Raw genomic sequence first — 20,372 nt, 5'->3', positions numbered from 1 at the left:
TTGACCATGTTTTCTTTCTAGCTTTATCGCAATGGCCAGCGTTTGCTGGAAAAACAGCGATTCCAATTTCCTCCATCTTGGCTTTACATTGATAATATTGAAGGAGAGTGGGGTGCTTTCAATGACATAATGCGAAGAAAGGACAGTGCTATCCAACAGCAAGTGGCTAACCTACAGATGAAGATTGTTCAGGAGGATCGTGCTGTGGAAAGCCGTACCACAGATCTTCTGGGTGAATGGGAGAAGACGAAACCTGTAGCTGTGAGTTATTGGTTTAATTGATTGAGATGCAGTATAGAGCAGATCCTTTCGACCCTTCAAATTGTGCTACCCAACAACCCCCGATGTAACCCTAGCCTGATCTTGGGACAGTTTACAATGACCAATTAACCTACTAACCAGTATGTCTTTGGGAGGAAACAAGAGGTCTTGGAGAAGACCTTCGTATTCCCACAGGGAGGATATACAGACTCCTTTCAGAGGAAGTCAGAATTGAACTTGGAACTCTGACGCCCTGAGCTGTAATAGCGTCGTGCTAACTGCTATGCTACCGTGGCACTGTGATAATGGATCAGAATATTCAAGCCTTTTATTAGGAATGTGTTATAGAGCAATACAGCATGGATACAGGCCCTTCAGCCCAGCAAAACAATGCAGATTATGTTGCCCACCTAATTAGTCCCAATTTCCTGTTATTGGCCCACATGCCTCGAAGCCACTGCCATCCATGTTCCTATCCAAGTATTTCTTAATTGATATTATTGTACCCACTGCAACCAATTGCCCCTCAGGGCTGTTTAAATTTTTTCCCCAATCATCCTATATCTATGCCCACTTGTTCTCGTCTCCCTTATCCTGGAGCAAAGACTATTACCAGCTACCTTATCTATCACACTGATAATTTTAAACATTTCTATAAAGTCAATCCTCATTGTCCTGTATTCCAAGTAATAAAGACCTTGCCTAGCCAACCTTTCTATATAGCTCACGCCCTTTAGTCCTGGCAGCATCCTCAAATGTTTTTCTGCTCTCTTTCCAGTTTGCCACATTTCCTATGACAAGGTGACCAAAATTGTACATTGAATTCCCTCTAGTAACTTTGTCACTACTGATGTCAGACTGATTGGCCTGTAGTTCCCTAGCTTGTCCTTGCTACCCTTTTTTAATAATGGAACAACATTAGTCACCTTCCAGTCTTTGATAACTTCACCAGTAGCTAACAAAGCAAATGTCTCTTCAAGGGCCTCTACAATTTCCTCTCTAGTCTCCCATAAAGTCTGAGGATGCACTTGGTCAGGCCCAGAGGATTTGTCTATTTTATTTAAACCATTCTTTCTAGATTTCCATTTGGTCTAAATATTTGTTGTGTTAATATTCCAGTTGTAGCTTGGTTCTTTTGCATGCCTTTAAATTTGTGTAAATTGCTTCTTTGTTTGGAGTGCCAGTTAGTATCAGAGCTGATAATTTTTTAAGAATCCTGATGTTCTATCTAGTCCTTTTAAACTAGGGTGAGAATCAAACATATATTGCTTACATATTAGTACTCTTAAATTTATTCTGTGTAACACTGAATTGTTAAGTGAAATTGTTGTTGGACTGTAGGGGAGCCTTCGTCCAGAGGATGCTCTGCAAGCGCTTACTATCTATGAAGGCAAGTTTGGTCGTCTAAAAGATGACCGAGAGAAATGTGCTAAAGCTAAAGAAGCCTTGGAGTTAACAGACACAGGATTGCTCAGTGGCAGTGAAGAACGGGTGCAGGTATGTAATTTAACATCTCTGAAGACTAAATTTAATGCTGCCTTCATACCATACCTAGCAATTGATTGCTCAAACTGGTAGAACTATTCTCAGTTCTTTTACTCCTTTATGGGAGGCATAGCAGCCAAAGCTTGTATCTTCGATATAACTCAATTATTTATTTTCTAAATGTGGCTGATAGTTGGCTGTTGCAATGCTTAGATGAGAAGTATTCTTACAAATTTAGGTTGGGTAATGCTGTTTGTCAGAATCTCCTGTATAGTTAGTTTGTACATAAATTTTGTACGTAATGTGCAAGTATGATGCACTGCAAAATCAAATGTGACTTTAATATTAATTCTAAATGAAAACGAATGTAGTTTGTGTATGTGAAATGTTTTAGTTCAGCTCTGAGTGTATTTCTATTTATTATAATGTGTCTTGTATTTCTTAGCAGATAACCAGCCTCGACTGCAACATTCAAACTAATTATTTACATTTTTATTAGATTGCACTAGAAGAACTGCAGGACCTCAAAGGTGTCTGGTCTGAGCTTTCCAAAGTCTGGGAACAAATAGACCAATTGAAAGAACAACCATGGGTTTCAGTACAGCCACGCAAAGTATGTAACTGTAGTATCTTTTGTTTTCATTTGATTGAGGTTCATGTTTTATTATGAAAATTGTCCACAAAATTAGAAAAGCTGCTTAATGAAACAAACCTTAACAAAGTTCAAAATACATTTATTATCAAAGTATGTATACTATACAACCTGGCAGTCCATCTTCTTACAGGCAACCACAAACAAAGAAACCCAATAGAACCCAATTTTTAAAAAACTGTCAAATACTGATGTTAATTAATTGTAAAAAAAAAATTAAATCCTGCTTGGTGTTTGATTTGAGATTGATGACAGTAGTGCAACATGAACATTGAAACCCAGACATTTATCTATCCTGTAGCTTAGTACATGACACTGAATTAAGTATTTGCAAAGATTTCTTAAATGTGCTTCTATCTTGGAATACCATCCCATCTTTCCATTGTCAGACTCATAGCCTTTACTGTTTGATTATTGGCTGAGTCATACAAGTAATACTTTTTAAACTGTGTTAGACTGCCAGTGTAGCCCAGAATTGCCCCAATGTAACTATCTGGAACTTTCATAGGTATTCTGCCTCAACTGGTATGTTTTTACTTTCTAGGCTCAACTTAAAACTGAATACTAGATTTAGAATCATTGTAAATCTAATCCTGCAGAATAACCATATAACAATTACAGCACGGAAACAGGCCATCTTGGCCCTTCTAGTCCATGCCGAACTCCTACTCTCACCCAGTCCCACCGACCTGCACTCGGTCCATAACCCTCCATTCCTTTCCTGTCCATATATCTATCCAATTTAACTTTAAACGACACTGTAAGCATCCCAGAATAATGTCTAATTGAAGTTAATTCATTTACAGTAATTTGGTGGTTTCATATCCTAAAGCTGCTGTTTTGTAATAATCGTGTTATCCTTTTCAAAAATTTCATTTTAAAAATTATGCAGATCATGCAGATACTACTTCCCTTTTTCTTGAAACCTGGGGAAAGGTCATTTGGCATATCAAATCCATGCTACCTGTCAGAGCATTGAATTCTTGCACTTTACGCATTCCCTTCCAAGAGTTCCAATATTTTTATGCCATCGACCAATATCACAAAGGAAGAGAGGTCTGTGGACCCTAGATTTGGAATTGTACTATTAATTCCTTCCCACACCCCATTGACCCACGACTGAGATTTCAAGTGTTTTATTTCTCTTAGTGGGTACCCGTTTGGTATTGGGAGGGAATCTTAGTTTGGTTAGGGAACGATATTCCAATGCAACTTCAGGAACTCTGACTGAACATAATCTTCCTTTTGCTGATCTTTCTTTCTCTGCCTAAAATTTTTATAGTAGATATTTAGCTTGGTATAATGTGTTCTACAGATAAATGACAATGCATCATAATTATCTTTTCAACCATTGTATAATACAGCTTCGTCAAAATCTGGATGGCTTGCTTAATCAGCTGAAGAATTTCCCAGCTCGACTACGTCAGTATGCATCTTATGAGTTTGTGCAGAGACTTCTAAAGGGCTACATGAAGGCATGTTTTATAAATGCAAATACATCAGAAAAATTGATTAATAGGTAGGACCAAATAAGAAATTAATTTCAAGTTTGTCTTGTAGGTTAACATGTTGGTGATTGAGCTAAAATCTGAGGCTTTGAAGGACCGTCACTGGAAGCAGCTAATGAAACGACTCCATGTTAATTGGGTAGTGTCTGAATTAACTCTAGGTCAAATATGGGATGTGGATTTGCAAAAAAATGAAGCCATTGTCAAAGATGTTCTACTTGTGGCCCAGGGAGAGATGGCTTTGGAGGAGTTTTTGAAACAGGTTGGTAACTTTCTGCTTTTCCTTGGGCTTTGGGTTGGAGTAGAATTATGATTTTGCATGTATTTAGAAACTTGTTTCCTGGTGTGATGAAATCTACGTTATGTGCTTGATTTTAATTATTTTACCACCAGTATTCTGTTACTTTATTGCTATTCCTTTGCTTGTCTTCAAATTTCTAGCTGTTACAATATTTTAAATTTAATATTAGTCAAATTAATCAAAGCATTCTCTTTGATTATCATGCTCAACAAAGCAAGTTTCCTGTGGCTTTTTGGTAATTTAATAGGTTTAGCCGAAGTATTGCACCAGAAAATAAATTGCCCAAATTCTAAAGATTTCGCTTTACCTATCTCATTTCTTAGCATCTTAATGCTAATAATTGATGGCTAAGTTGTATATTTATATAGATTGCGTAAAAGTATGCAACTTTGTTAATATGGTGATTTTAATCATTTTAAAAATGTTTCAGATTAGAGAAATGTGGAACACTTATGAACTGGACTTGGTGAACTATCAAAACAAGTGTAGATTGATCCGTGGCTGGGATGATCTGTTTAACAGAGTCAAAGAACACATCAATAGTGTATCCGCCATGAAACTGTCTCCCTACTACAAGGCAAGTATCTGCAGAAGTTTATTTTCATAATGCTATACCCACTTTCCTTTTGAGATTAAATCCTTCAAGTTGTATTTGATCCTCCTGTGTATACAATTGAGTTTCCAACTTTGTTTTTTTTTGTATTTTTATAATTTTGCATTTTAATTTTTATCCCTTCATGCTTTCGCTCACCTTGCATTAGGCATTACCAAACTACAAGGTATCTTTTGTGTGTATTTGTAGTTTTTTTGATGCAGTGAGATTTTAGTTTATGCTTTAATACATCTGCTAAAAGAATTTAGGTTCTGTTCAAAATGTAGAGAGTTAAGCAGTGAAGATTTTGCCAAGTATGTTTTTAGCTGATTATCGAACTATAACCTCCATTTACTCTTTAAGTGGCTAAATGGTATCCTTTTTGTGGTAATCTTAACTTTTCTTTAGGTCTTTGAAGAAGATGCTTTGAGTTGGGAAGATAAACTAAATCGTATAATGGCACTTTTTGATGTTTGGATTGATGTCCAGAGACGTTGGGTCTATCTTGAAGGCATTTTTACAGGAAGTGCTGACATTAAGCACTTATTGCCAGTGGAAACTCAGAGGTTCCAGAGGTATGTGAATAGATATGTATTAGTCTTAATTAATTGTTTTGTAATTCTTAAACTGATGTGTATACCCTAATTTTACTATTAACAGTATCAGCACAGAATTCCTAGCGCTTATGAAGAAGGTGACCAAGTCGCCTTTAGTCATGGATGTTTTGAATATCCCGGGAGTACAGCGGTCTTTGGAACGATTGGCAGATTTGTTGGGAAAGATACAAAAGGCTTTGGGAGAATATTTGGAGAGGGAGAGATCATCCTTTCCTCGGTAAATAACTATACTTTTTAATAACGTGGATGCATTCTCAGGGAAAGATCGAAAAAAATTCTAAGGGAAATGTCACTGTATCTGAGATTGGTAGAAAAGGCTTGGTGAGGCTTATCTGGAGTACTGTTTTGTTTTTGTCATCTTACTTAAGGAAAGATATCATCGCAAATGGGTTCAGCACTTGTTTTTGAAAATGTGTGGGCTATCCTGATGTTAGAAGGGGCTAGTGAAACTAGGATAAGTGAAGATCTCATGGGAAACTTGAGCATTTCCACAGTGCAGAATTGATGGATTCTAATAAGAATGTACATAGAAGGATAGAAATGCAGAAGTACAGAAGTTCATCTGCAATGTAACTTGAGTAGATGTAGCCTTACCATGTTTGCTAATGGGTTTTGACAATTTTTCAGATTCTACTTTGTTGGTGATGAAGACTTGCTGGAAATTATTGGTAATAGTAAGAATGTAGCGAAGTTGCAGAAACACTTCAAAAAAATGTTTGCTGGTGTTTCTAGTATCATTCTTAATGAAGACGCCACAGTTGTCTTGGGAATTGCATCCCGTGAAGGAGAAGAGGTATATTTATTTTAATGTGGTTCTGTGTGAGAAGTGATTGGTATTCTGCATTGATTATTAAAGGTTGTAGAGAAATTCTGAAAGTGGATTAACTTTAATTCTATTCAACTGTGCAGATATTAATGTGTATCTAATTGTCTTTCAAATCGCAACTGAGGTGTTTTTTTCTTTATGGCAGGTGCTTTTCAAGACTCCAGTTTCGATCACTGAGCATCCAAAAATAAATGAGTGGCTCACTTTGGTGGAAAAAGAAATGAGGGTTACTCTGGCCAAACTGTTGGCTGAATCAGTCACGGAGGTTGGAATTTTTGGTCAAGGAACTTCAATTGATTCTTCAGACTACATTTCCTGGATTGACAAATACCAGGTTTGTATGGTTTACAGGTTTCCCCCACTATCCAAAAGTAAAGCGTTCCTGTGAAACCTTTCATAAGCTGAAATGGCGAAAAGCGAAGAAGCAATTACCATTAATTTATATGGGGAAAAGTTTTTTTTAATTTTTAATTTTTATTTGGATAAGGAATTCACAAGTATCATGTACTTTTTTCACATGTATAACCTTTTCCATTTTTTATGTATAAAACTATAATTATTTATACATTCTTAAGTACACATTAAGATGATATAAAAAGAAATTAGACACTTAGATAGATAATTATGTACAGTTGAAATTCTAATCTATTAGACTAAGTAGTGGTATTAGTTGTTTAGAAAAATAGTAATAATAGTGCATTAATAATAGTTTCCATACATTTCTTCTGGACCATTTCTTCCGGTCCAAAATGTTGTATGTAAGCCTATGTAACAACCATTGTAGGTGTTTATATCCTAACTTGTTCATGCTTGCTCCTGCCCCCAAGCATAATTATCCAATCCCTATGTACTTAGTTACTTAATTTTATCATTTTTTATCCCTTTCCCAAATCTTTTCCTTGTGTTAATTCTCTATTTTCCAAAAAAAAACAAAAACAGTAAACATTTAGACTAGGGGTGCTTACATTAGTAATATTACTGTGTTGATGAGAAGAGCAGTATAAATCATTAGGAGAGTGGGGAAAAGTTTTCAAGCATTCCCAGACCCAAAAAAAATAACCTACCAAATCATACCAAATAGCACATAAAACCTAAAATAGTGCTAACATATAGTAAAAGCAGGAATGATATGATAAATACACAGCCTATAGAAAGTAGAAATAATGTATGTACAGTGTAGTTTCACTTATCAGAATCGGGAAGATTTAGCCAAAACCGGTTTGTAGAAAAAAATCGGCACGTACACGCACGCGCGCACACCTGCCCGCGCAAGTCTTCACGGTCATGGTAGTCTTCCTCGGGGTAAACACCAGTTTAAAGCAGGTTCCTTTTCTCTTAAAAGTGAAAATCCTCTTCGGATTTCTTTTGGTTAGTGAAAACAGGTACTAATGTAAGTCATAAAATCGAAGTGGCGTAAAGCGGGGGACACCTGTATTTTATTATTTGATAGTACAGTGGATTCTGTTTAATTGATCATCCGTTAATCTGGAAAGTCGCTTATTTAGGACAACTCTTAAAGAACAAAAACAAATCAAGAGAATAGCCAGGATTCCCTTTGTTTATTTGGGACACTATGGCATTTAATTGAAGGCTGTTGCTGAGCAGTTTCTAGTTAGCATCAGTTGCGTGCACTTGTGTGGCCATTTAGACACTACACCGAGCTTAGAGTGAACAGTTTTTAATAGCGTCAGTTGCGTGTATTTATATTCACAAAGCAGTGATTTTTGTCACTTGTAGTTGGTGAGTAATAAGCAGTAAGGACAATTCAGAACTGTTTTGCTCACTGATTTCAAGCATTCAGGCTTGGAGATCAACTGGGAATGAAAATGAAACTATTTCACTACTTCAAGTTAGGAACTACTAAAAATTTGAATGTATTGACAATCATCTCGAATATTACAATGTAAATGAAGATCCAGAGGATAAAATCATCGACAGCGTTGTATGAAGGCAGTTCGTTATCTGTACTAAGTGGTTGCACTGATCTTGTTCATTTACAGTCAATCAAAAGAACCTAGCAGCGTATGTACACTGGATGACTTCCTCCTTTGAAAACCATCAGGAGCTAATACAGTTTTATAGTATTGTATTAATATTGGTAGTGTTCTAATTTGTTTTGTATTTCATTTAAATACATAATTTATTACTCAGATAAACAGTAGTTCATTTTTTATATATCTTAACTGCTTCCATGAATCCGGCTAATTGGGATAGCCACTTAATTGGGCCAAAACGTAATGGTCCCGGTGTCACAATTAACAGTGTCCACTGTGCTACATAAAAATAAACATGCCAAAATGATCTTGATTGTTTTTAGGTGCTTGCTAAAAGTAGACAGGAAGATAGAAAATAGACTTGCTCTGTGTGGCAATACAATTTTAAGCTTTTAACTGCATTTTCATAAATTTTATTTCCATTGTATAGGCCCAGCTTGTTGTCCTTTCGGCTCAGATATCGTGGTCTGAAAATGTGGAAAATGCGCTGAATAATGGTGCCAGTGGTGGTCAGTCTCCTCTTGCCCCTGTCCTAGTGAATGTTGAAGCTACTTTGACCGTATTAGCAGATTCTGTTTTGATGGAACAGCCACCACTTCGCAGAAGGAAACTTGAGCACTTAGTGAGTAAACAGTCTGATCTTGAGTAAAGCTTATTGGTGGTGAGAACATTTTAATAAAAACTTGAAATGTGTATATTCTTGATATACTTCTAGTATTCCTCCCAGTTGGTACTGTTTCATAAATCTTTGCAAAAATTTAATGTTAACATGTATCCTATGGGTGAACATGTACTTAAACTATTCAAAATATTTAAACCACTCAAACTATTTTTGGTCTTAAAATGCAGAAGATGATCAACAAAAAAACACTCCATAGAAGTGTTAATTATATTTCAGGTGACACTGGTACAGCTGACAGCACCAGAGATCCAGGTTGAAGGTTGAATTCTGTCTGTGTGGAGTTCACACATTTTGCCTGTAATTTTTAAGGGTTTCCTCTGGGAGGTTCTGTTTCCTTCCACATCACAAAGATTAATTGGCTTCATAAATTGCCCCTAGTATGTGGGGAGTAAGGAAATGTAGGGAGATTTTGTGGTTGATGGTCAATGCAGGCTCAATGGGCTGGATGCCTTCTTCCCATGGCTCTCTATGACAATCATAAGCAAAATTGCAAAGGTATGTATACTGGGTAAAATAAGTTTTCAGTATATAACTTTAATCAATTGTTTTTTTTTTCCTACATATAGATCACTGAATTAGTACATCAGAGAGATGTAACTAGAACGCTGATCAAGAACAAAGTAGACCAACCTAAATCTTTTGATTGGCTCAGTCAAATGAGATTTTACTTTGATCCCAAACAAACTGACGTGCTACAACAGCTATCTATACAGATGGCAAATGCCAAATTCAACTATGGTTTTGAATACCTTGGTGTCCAAGATAAACTTGTGCAGACACCTCTCACAGACCGTTGTTACTTGACCATGACGCAAGCTTTGGAAGCGCGACTTGGTGGATCTCCATTCGGTAAATGTTAAATATATTGATAAATATTTGCTACTGGTATTACTGCATGAGAATTTGATGCTTTGTGATACTGGAGTGATTTACAAGTGCCTTTCACAGAATCTCCCTGCAGTCATTAGTGGGCATGTAAAGTTTAGTCACATGTTATTGCTACAATTTTCCCACAGCATGCTCCCACAAACAAATGTGATAAAGTCTCAATTTGTTTTTGATTTTGGCTCACAGATACATAACAGCCAGGATGGTTCACGTAAATGTCTTGCTATTCCTTGAAACTGTAGCTCGGGATTTTTTGTCCACTTGAGAAACTACTTTCTTTGCATGACATCACACCTGAAAACATTGGATCCTTATTGTAGCAGCCTCTCTGCACTGCAGTGATCAGAAATTTAAACTTGTAAGTGCTCCATACAGTTAAATGCAACTGAAGCCTATGACCTTCTGTGAGGCTATATTTTGCTCCCAATTATGTCTGCTTTCAGCTCACCTGATTACAGAGGGTGCTGTAATCACCAGTAATATAAAAATAAAATAACAGCCCAGAACACATGCACACTTATGGCTCAGAGATATACTTCATTTACTTGTGCACAAGGAGAACAGCATGACCTTTGTCACACACTTTACTAAAGCCAGGACAGAAAATGCCATTTTTTAACACAGAATTGGCTTATCAGTTACAGATATTGACCATATGGTAAATTCTATATGTTTAAATTCCTTACTTGCAACGTCCATCGCCATTCCCAATAGAAGTGTTAAAAGTCAATAAAAACTACAAATTGGCAACCATTGCTATCTTGAACTTAAATCAATTTTCCCTTAGTAGTTAGATGTGTTTCACATCTTTACATTATTCCTATCTCATCTGTCCGGCACCCCCTATTGCATAAAGAGAAGCTATGTTCTTCCAGGTTGATTACATACTGCCACAATCATTCTTACCTATCTCGTCTGCAATAAGCAAGGTTGGCTTCAGCGATCTCATTTTAAAGGTCCCCTTTTCTGGGTTTGACTACACACCACCGCAGTCATCCAAGCCTGGGTGTTGTCTTTAACCCTTGCTTTACTGCAACTCCTACAGTGTGGTGGAGACTTTCTTGCCTTTTGGGGGGGATAAAATGATGGTAATTACATTTTTTTTAAATATCTGTTGATTACTACAAAGCTTATTGAGTTATATTAAACTGCCCATTTATTTAAGCTATTGCATTAAAGGCTATTTTTGTAAGGTGCCAGAAATTAGTGTTGGATTCTCTGTGAAGAGAGAGAGAGGAAACAGTTGATCTCATTGAGACAGGGAAAAATATTGGACGTATAAAAGTACTTAAACGTTTGAAAGTTGTAACTGGTTTCCACAAGACATAGGAGCAGAATTAGGCCATCTAGCTCATCAAATCTGCTCTGCCTTTCAATCATGGCTGATCCTTTTTTCTTCTTCTCCTCAACCCCATTTCCCAGCCTTCTCCCCAACCTCATTTCCCAGCCTTCTCCCCATAACCTTTGATGCATGTCCAATCAAGAACCTATCAATCTCTGCCTTAAGTACATCTAATGACCTGGCCTCCACAGCTGCATGTGCAACAAATTCCACAAATTCACCACCCTTTGGCTAAAGAAATTTCTCCTAACTGTTTTGAAAGGGCGCCCCTCTATCCTGAGGCTGTACCCTCTTGTCCTAGACACTCCCACCATGGGAAACATCCTTTCCACATCTAGTCTGTCTAGACCTTTCAACATTTGAAAGGTTTCAATGAGATTCCCCGTTATCCTTCTGAATTCCAGCGAGTACAGACCCAGAGCCATCAAATCTTCCTTGTATGATAACCCTTTCATTCCTGGAATCATCCTTGTGAACCTCCTCTGGACCCTCTCCAATGCCAGCTCATTTTTTCTAAGATGAGGAGCCCAAAATTGTTCACAATACTCCAGATGCCACTTCAGTAGTGCCTTATAAAGCCTCAGCATCACATCCTTACTATTGTATTCTAGACCTCTTGAAATGAATGTTAACATGGCATTTGCCTTACTACTGACTAAACCTGCAAGCTAACATTTAGGGTGTTCTGCACAAGGATTTCCAAGTCACTTTGCATCTCAGATTTTTGGATTTTGTCCCCATTTAGAATATAGTCCGCATATTTATTTCTGCTACCAAAGTGCATGACCATGCATTTTCCAACATTGTATTTTATTTGCCACTTTCTTACCCATTCTCCTAATCTGAGTACTTCTGCATCCTACCTGTTTCCTCAACACTACCTGCCCCTCCACCAATCCTCGTATCATATGCAAACTTGGCAACAAAGCCATCTATTCCATCATCTAAATTTATATACACAGCATAAAAAGAAGTGGTCCCAACACTGACCCCTGTGAAACACCACTGGCAGCCAAACAGAAAAGGATCCTATTATTCCCACTGGCTGCCTCCTACCAATCAGCCAATGTTCTAACCATGTTAGTAACTTCCCTGTAATACTAGGGGCTCTTTTCTTGGTAAGCAGCCTCATGTGTGGCACTTTGTCAAAGGGCTTCTGAAAGTCCAAATATACAACATCCACTGCATTCCCTTTATCTATCCTACTTTATCTCCTCAAAGAATTCTAACAGGTTGGTCAGGCAGGATTTTCCCTGACGGAAACCATGCTGACTTTGTACTATCTTGTCCTGTGTCACCAAGTACTCCATCACCTCATGCTTAACAATTGACTCTTAACAGCTTCCCAACCAGAGGTCAGGCTAACTGGTCTATAGTTTCCTTTCTGCTGCCTTCCTCCTTACTTGAAGAGTGGAGTGACGTTTGCAATTTTCCAGTCCTCTGACACCATGCCAGAGTCCAGTGATTTTTGAAAGATGATATCTAATGCCACCACAATTTCTAACACTACCTCTTTCAGAACCCTAGGGTGCAGTTCATCTGGTCTAGGTGACTTGTGTACCTTTGGGTCTTTCAGCTTTTTGAGCACCTTCTCTCTTATAATAGTAACTGTACCTACGTCTCTTCCTTCACACACTACAACATCAGGCATACTGCTAGTGTCTTCCACAGTGAAGACTGATGTCAAATACTCACTTAGTTCATCAGGCATCTCCTTAACTACTGTTATTATTTCTCCTGCCTCATTTTCTAGTGGTTCTATATCCACTCTCATTTCTCCTTTATTTTTAACATACTTGAAAAAAACTTTTACTATCCACTTTGATACTATTTGCTAGCTTGCTTTCATATTTCATCTTTTCCCATCTAATGATTTTTTTAGTTGCTCTCTGTAGGTTTTTTAAAAACTTCCCAATCCTCTATCTTCCCACTAATTTTTGCTTTGTTGCATGCCCTTCCTTTTGCTTTTACAAAAGCTTTGACTTCTGTTGTCAGCCATGGTTGTACTATTTTACCATTTGAGTATTTCTTCATTTTTGGAATACATATGCCCTGCGCCTTCCTCATTTTTCCCAGAAATGCGCACCATTGCTGCTCTGCTGATATCCCTGCCAGCAGCTCCTTCCAATTTTCTGGCCAACTGCTCTCTCATACCATTGTAATTTCCCTTACTCCACTGGAATACTGCTACATCAGAATTTACTTTCTTCCTATCAAATTTCAAGTTGAACTCAGTCAGATTGTGATCACTGATTCCTAAGGGTTCTTTTACCTTAAGCTCTCTAATCAACTCCGGTTCATTACATAACACCCAATCCATTATAGCTGACCCCCTAGTAGGCTCAATGACAAACTGCTCTAAAAAGCTATCTCTTAGGCATTCAAGAAACTCACTCTCTTGAGGTCCATTACTAACCTGATTTTCCTAATTGACCTGTCTGCATGTTAAAATCTCCCGTGACTACCATAACATTGCCCTTTTGACTCACCTTTTCAATTTCCTGTTACAACCTGTAGTCCACCTCCCAGCCACTGTTGGGAGGCCTGTATATAACTGCCATCAATGTCCTTTTACCCTTGCAGTTTCTACACTCAACCCACAAGGATTCAACATCTTCCAATCCTATGTCACATCTTTCTACTGATTTGATGCCATTCTTTACCAGTAGAGCCGCACCACCCCTTCTGACTACCTTCCTATCCCTCTGATATAATGTGTAACCTTGGACATTCAGCTCCCAACTACAACCATCCTTCAGCCACAATTCAGTGATGGCTGCAACATCATACCTGCCAGTCTGTAATAGTGCAACAAGATCATCCACTTTATTTCTTATACTACACGCTTTAGATACGACACCTTGAGTACTGTATTGCTCTCCTTTCTGATTCTGCATCCCTAATGTTTCTTCATAGTACATATATTTGATATATCCATACAAAAGTCCATATATTAAAACGGTGGGACTTTGAGAGAACGAGTAAATTTTCCGCCCATTAATGAAGTAATATTTCTCTTTGTAGCAAAAGTGACAGTGAAGGTTTTGTAACTCAATTAATTGTTCTAAATTTATTTACATTAGGACCTGCTGGTACTGGTAAGACTGAATCTGTGAAAGCACTTGGACACCAGCTTGGACGCTTTGTTTTAGTCTTCAACTGTGATGAAACCTTTGATTTCCAGGTACTGTAACTAATTATATTACTGTATTTGTTTTTCAAATTGGTATTTTAACTTGATTAAAACTTGTTTGTAGTGTATTGATATTTATAATTTGTAATTGTATCGGTTTTGACCATTGTACCTTAAGATTAAAGTGAACATCTTAAGGGGGTGGGATAAGCTTTTAAATGTATAAAGCCACCATTTTTTATTAAATTACTGAGCAGAGTATCAAAACCTGAAAAGTTGTACTTTTTGTGTTGGCCTGTTAACCTCTAAATTAGTTGCCACACTTCCTACCTTATCTAATTAATTCTTTTAATTCTTAGGCCATGGGTCGTATATTTGTGGGTCTTTGCCAAGTAGGAGCATGGGGTTGTTTTGATGAATTCAATCGCCTGGAAGAACGTATGCTCTCTGCAGTATCACAGCAAATACAGTGCATCCAGGAAGCTCTCCGTGAGCACTCAAATCCCAGCCGTGACAGAAGTACGTAAAGTGGTACACCATTTGACTTGATGTTGTTCAGATGAGCTTCTTTTAAAGCTTCATAATACTTTTAAAGTGCAATCATCTTTAAATTCTGTGGTAAAATAGATATTAATTTGGCACGAAGATGAGTATATTTGTGTTTAACTACACTTAGATACGAGATACTGGGGTGGGGGAGGGAGGATATAGAAAAGAAAGGCACATGACATTTTTGAATAAGGAGAATTTAGCCACAGGCTAAAGAACAGAACTGATATGATTAGTGTCAAGAAGGTCCCAAGCAATTCCAGTGCAGCTCCAGGTATGTTCATATGGCTATCACTAATGAAACAGATAGGGGTGAAAAATTGAAAGGTAATTAGTTGGAATAATGGAATGGTGATCATAAGTAAAAACTTATAACAGAAAGGAATAGTAAAATTGTAAAGGTCAAAGACGGGATTTATGGAGTTCAGGAGAAGCGATTGCTGAACTTGTTCTGGGCAGTGAGGCAGGTCAAGTGAAGCAATTCTTGATCCGGAATCATTTGGAAACTGTTGTATGAGCTTTGGGTACTGATGGAAAAGGGCAAGGAGTCATCTAGAGTACAAGTATTTAATTGGAGAAGGGAAAATTTCTGGTGAAGGTAAAATTGGCATTTTGTGTAATGATTTAGTCGGAAAGTGTAATTAAATACCAAACTTGGTGGGAAGGTAGGAGGGTGCAAAAGACTAAAGGTAAGCTAAATGAATGGGCAATGAGGTGGCTGGGTATAAAGTGAAGAAAATGTAAAGGCAGGATGGGTTGGAGTACCAAAATAAGGAAGTACTGTGGTATCGTCTAAGGCTATTATGAGACCTCGTTTTAATAAGTGTAATGTGTGCAAGTCTTCCTTGTTTTAGTCTCCGTCCCTGAAAGAATAATTGTATATTCACTAGATTTTTCTTGGTTATTTGTCATGCGAAAGAGTGAAGTTAACCTATACTTGAGTTGGGAGAGAGTATCTCCCTTTTAACACGGAAAATGTTCCTTGGCTTCCTACTGGTCAGTTCCTCTTAATTTTTTCTAAGGTCAGACATTTTTAAGAAACATTTGTAAATGTTTGGAATTCTCTACCTCAGTGCTGTGAATGCTCAGACATTTTATCGTAGTCTTTGTGGACATTAAATGAATGGAGGAATGTTGGGATAGAACAGGTAAATGAACTTAAAGCACAGAATTAGTTACAGTCAGCTTTAACACAGGGAAGTGGAGCAGGCCATATTGCCTCACAAGTGTACTTCCACATTCAATAATCTAATCTGATTCTGGTCTCAGCCCTATATCTCATTATCGTAATCTTCAATTCCCCAAAACTCTAAATCTAGCTTAACCTTGGATTTACATAATGATGTAGCCGTCACAGTTCTGTGAATTATTATTATTATTGATCCTTTCAAAGAATATATTCCCCCTCATCTCAACTAAAATCCAGTAATTGCCCTTGTATCTGTGTTTTGCCCCACAGACCTATTCTCTCAGCGTCCACTTTTTTAGAGCCCCTTCAGTATGCTGTAGGGTTCAGTTAAATCTTTTCTCATTCTTCAAATTTCCAGAAGATTTAGCCTTAATCTTCTCCATTGTAAGATCATCGATACATATTCATAAGATATAGGAGCAGAATTAGACCATTTGGCCCGTCAAGTCTGCACTGCTAGTTCATCATGGCATGATCCAGTTTTCCTCTGCCTCAAATATACATAAAGGCTTGGCCTCCACAGCTGCCTGTGGCAAAGAATTCAACAGATTCACCATTCTCTAGTCTTAAACTTGCTTCTCTCTCCTCCCCCCCCCCCACAATAGGAAACATGCTCTTCACATCCATTCTATCAAAGGCTTTTACCATTCGATAGGTTTCAATGAGGTCATCCCTCATTCTGAATTCTAGTGAAGCTGTCCCCAGAGCCATCAAATACCCTTCATATGACAAGCCATTCAATCCTGGAATCATTTTTGTGAATCTCCTTTGAACCGTCTCCAGTTTCAGCACATCCTTTCTAAGATAAGGGGCCCAAAACTGCACACAATACTCCCAAGTGAGGAGTCAGCAGTGTTTTATGAAGTCTCAACATTGCACCCTTGCTTTTATATTCTAGTCCTCTTGAAATGAATACAAACATTGCATTTGACTTCCTCACCACAGACTCAACCTGCAAATTAACCTTTAGGGAATTTGCATAAGGACTTGGAAGTCCCTTGGCACCTCAGTTTTTTTTTTTGTATTTTCTCTCCATTTAGAAAATAGTCAACCCTTTCATTTCTTCTACCAAAGTGCATAACCGTACCCTTCACGACACTGTATGCCATCTGCCATTTCATTGCCCATTCTCCTTTGTCTAAGTCCTCTGTAGCCTCTCTACTTCCTCAAAACTACCTTCACCTCTGTCTATCTTCATATCGCCTGCAAACTTTGCAACAAACTATCTATTCTATCATCCAAATTATTGACACGTAATGTAAAAACAATTAGTCCCAATCCTATGGAACACCATTAGTCACCAGCAGCCAACCAGAAAAGGCTCCCTTTATTCCCACTCTTCACCTCCTGCCACTGCTTTATCCATGCTAGAATCTTTCCTTAATACCAGGGGCTCTTGTCTTGGTAAGCAGCCTCATAAGTGGCACCTCAAAGGCCTTCTGAAAATCCAAGTATACAACATCAGTGGATTCTCCTTTGTCTATGCTGCTTGTTATTTCTTCAAAGAATTCCAACAGATTTGTGAGACAAGATTTTCCCTTGGGGAAACCATGCTGACTACAACCTATTTTATCATGTGCCTCCAAGTACCCTGAGACCTGATTCGACTCCATATCTTCCCAATCACTGAGGTCAGACTAACTGGCTTATAGTTTCCTTTCTTGTGCCTTTTGCCCTTCTGGTAGAGTGGAGTGACATTTGCAATTTTTCCAGTCTTCGGAATCATTCCAGAATCTAGTGATTCTTGAAAGATCATTACTGATGCCTGCATGATCCCTTCAGCCACCTCTTACAGAACCCGGGGTGTACATCATCTGGTCCAGGTGGCTTATCTACACTCAGACCTTTCAGTTTCCCAAGAACCTTCTCTCTAGTTATGGTAACTTCACACACTTCATGACCACTGACACCTGGAACTTCCATTATACTGCTGGTGTCTTCCACAGTGAAGACTGATGCAAAATACTTATTCAGTTTGTCTGCCATTTTGTTATCCCCCATTACTGCTTCTCCAGCATTGTTTTCCAGCGGTCCAATATCCACTCTTGCCTCTCTTTTACACTTTATGTATCTCAGGAAACTTTTGGTATCCTCTTCAATATTGGCTAGCTTACTTGCATATTCCATCTTTACCTTCTTATTGACTTCTTTAGTTACCTTCTGTTGGTTTATGAGTGTTAGGAGCATTCACCATAACACTACTAAAATGAGACTCAAAACATTGTAGTAATTCAGGTGTGATCTCAGCAAAGCGATCCTTCAGCAAGACATCCCTAATTGTTTGTTCTAAACCCCTTGTAATAAAGTCCAGCATACTATCTCCTTTTCTAGATATTTGTTGTGGTGATAATCTTATTTAATTTTTCTTCGAATATATTGAAATCTCTGAATACAGCATTCATTTATCTCACACAATTTTAAAAGCTTTTCTCTATTCTATCACCCAAAGTGGTTGACCACACATTTCTGTTTATTGTTCTCTGTACTCAGGAGATACTTGGAGTATCCTTTTGCAGTTCACGTTCACATTAAACTTTATAAGCGGAACAAGTGCTACACATGCCCTTACACTTCCTCCCTTACCACCAGTCAGGGCCTCAAACAGTCCTTCCAGGTGAGGCAACACTTCACCTGTGAGTCGACTGGGGTGATATACTGCGTCCGGTGCTCCCGATGTGGCCTTTTATATATTGGCGAGACCCGACGCAGACTGGGAGACCGCTTTGCTGAACATCTACGCTCTGTCCGCCAGAGAAAGCAGGATCTCCCAGTGGCCACGCATTTTAATTCCACATCCCATTCCCATTCTGACATGTCCATCCATGGCCTCCTCTACTGTAAAGATGAAGCCACACTCAGGTTGGAGGAACAACACCTTATATTCCGTCTGGGTAGCCTCCAACCTGATGGCATGAACATCAACTTCTCTAACTTCCGCTAAGGCCCCACCTCCCCCTCGTACCCCATCTGTTACTCATTTTTATGCACACATTCTTTCTCTCACTCTCCTTTTTCTCCCTCTGTCCCTCTGAATATACCTCTTGCCCATCCTCTGGGTCCCCCCCCCCCCACTCCTTGTCTTTCTTCCCGGACCTCCTGTCCCAAGATCCTCTCATATCCCCTTTTGCCTATCACCTGTCCAGCTCTTGGCTCTATCCCTCCCCCTCCTGTCTTCTCCTATCATTTTGGATCTCCCCCTCCCCCTTCAACTTTCAAATCCCTTACTCACTCTTCCTTCAGTTAGTCCTGACGAAGGGTCTCGGCCTGAAACGTCGACTGCACCTCTTCCTACAGATGCTGCTTGGCCTGCTGCGTTCACCAGCAACTTTGATGTGTGTTGCTTTATAAGCCTGTACTTTTTATAATCATTGATAATGATTATATTTAGCCGAAGCAAAGGCAGAAATCCTGTGACACCCCACTTGGTTCAGATTGCTAACTTGGAAAGTGCTACTTTCATTTGGTTGGTTAATCGATCCTCTATGCAAACTAATAAATCATCAAAATAATTAGTTCTTTTCTTGTGCAGTAACCTAAAAGTCACTTTTGAACATCTGGATACTTATATTTGTTCCCAGTTGTCCACCTTGCTGCTTATATCTTCAAATTTCTACTATAATTGTTAAATACTGTTTCCATTTCATAAATTCATTGTGTGAAATATGGCTTTGCCATTATCTGAATTTTAATTTTCTTTCAGCATCCCCTACGATCACCTGCGAGCTGCTGAACAAGCAAGTGAAAGTCAGGGCAGATATGGCTATTTTCATCACTATGAATCCAGGTTATGCTGGTCGCTCCAACCTACCTGATAACTTGAAAAAGCTTTTCCGCAGTTTAGCAATGACAAAACCTGACCGTCAGCTCATTGCACAAGTTATGTTGTATTCACAAGGATTCCGTACTGCTGAAACCCTTGCAAACAAGATTGTTCCATTCTTCAAGTGAGTATCTTTAACTCCAGCTGTACTGTAGCTCACTTGTATTGCGCTTTTTTTTTGCTTTCTGATTCTTTTAGCATAAATTAAAATGTATACTTTGTATGACTAGGATTAGAAGTTTAATTTTCTACTTTTCTATTCATAAGAGCTGTTTAAATGATTTATTACTCCCCCCCCCCCCCCCCCCCCAGGCTTTGTGATGAGCAGTTATCATCCCAGAGCCACTACGATTTTGGCCTCCGTGCTCTGAAGAGTGTATTAGTAAGTGCTGGTAATGTGAAGCGTGAGAGAATTCAGAAGATTAAGAAAGAGAAGGGAGAACGTGGTGAGGATGTTGATGAAGCAGATATTGCAGAGAACTTGCCTGAGCAAGAGGTTAGTAGTCTATCCCAGTACCGGCGGTCAATTCATA

General features: G+C 38.4%; 1 protein-coding gene across 2 annotated transcripts in view; it reads left to right on the top strand.

Annotated features, from left to right (window-relative positions):
* The window catches only part of dync1h1 (dynein, cytoplasmic 1, heavy chain 1), a 111,857-nt gene that overhangs the window by 25,172 nt on the left and 66,313 nt on the right, over positions 1-20,372 (top strand). For both annotated transcript variants that reach the window (XM_063047294.1, XM_063047299.1), the window contains exons 16-31: positions 22-261; positions 1,603-1,758; positions 2,246-2,359; positions 3,763-3,873; positions 3,959-4,168; positions 4,638-4,784; positions 5,208-5,374; positions 5,460-5,633; positions 6,044-6,209; positions 6,388-6,576; positions 8,667-8,858; positions 9,485-9,767; positions 14,232-14,332; positions 14,641-14,800; positions 19,720-19,963; positions 20,152-20,335. In XM_063047294.1, coding sequence (XP_062903364.1) covers positions 22-261; positions 1,603-1,758; positions 2,246-2,359; positions 3,763-3,873; positions 3,959-4,168; positions 4,638-4,784; positions 5,208-5,374; positions 5,460-5,633; positions 6,044-6,209; positions 6,388-6,576; positions 8,667-8,858; positions 9,485-9,767; positions 14,232-14,332; positions 14,641-14,800; positions 19,720-19,963; positions 20,152-20,335 — 2,838 coding nt within the window. The remainder of the gene's footprint in view (positions 1-21; positions 262-1,602; positions 1,759-2,245; positions 2,360-3,762; positions 3,874-3,958; positions 4,169-4,637; positions 4,785-5,207; positions 5,375-5,459; positions 5,634-6,043; positions 6,210-6,387; positions 6,577-8,666; positions 8,859-9,484; positions 9,768-14,231; positions 14,333-14,640; positions 14,801-19,719; positions 19,964-20,151; positions 20,336-20,372) is intronic.

This window comes from Mobula hypostoma, chromosome 1 (genome assembly GCF_963921235.1).
Source record: "Mobula hypostoma chromosome 1, sMobHyp1.1, whole genome shotgun sequence".
Classification (NCBI taxonomy): domain Eukaryota; kingdom Metazoa; phylum Chordata; class Chondrichthyes; order Myliobatiformes; family Myliobatidae; genus Mobula; species Mobula hypostoma.
Note: the sequence above shows the minus strand (reverse complement) of the source record. Positions and strands in the feature narration are given on the sequence as shown.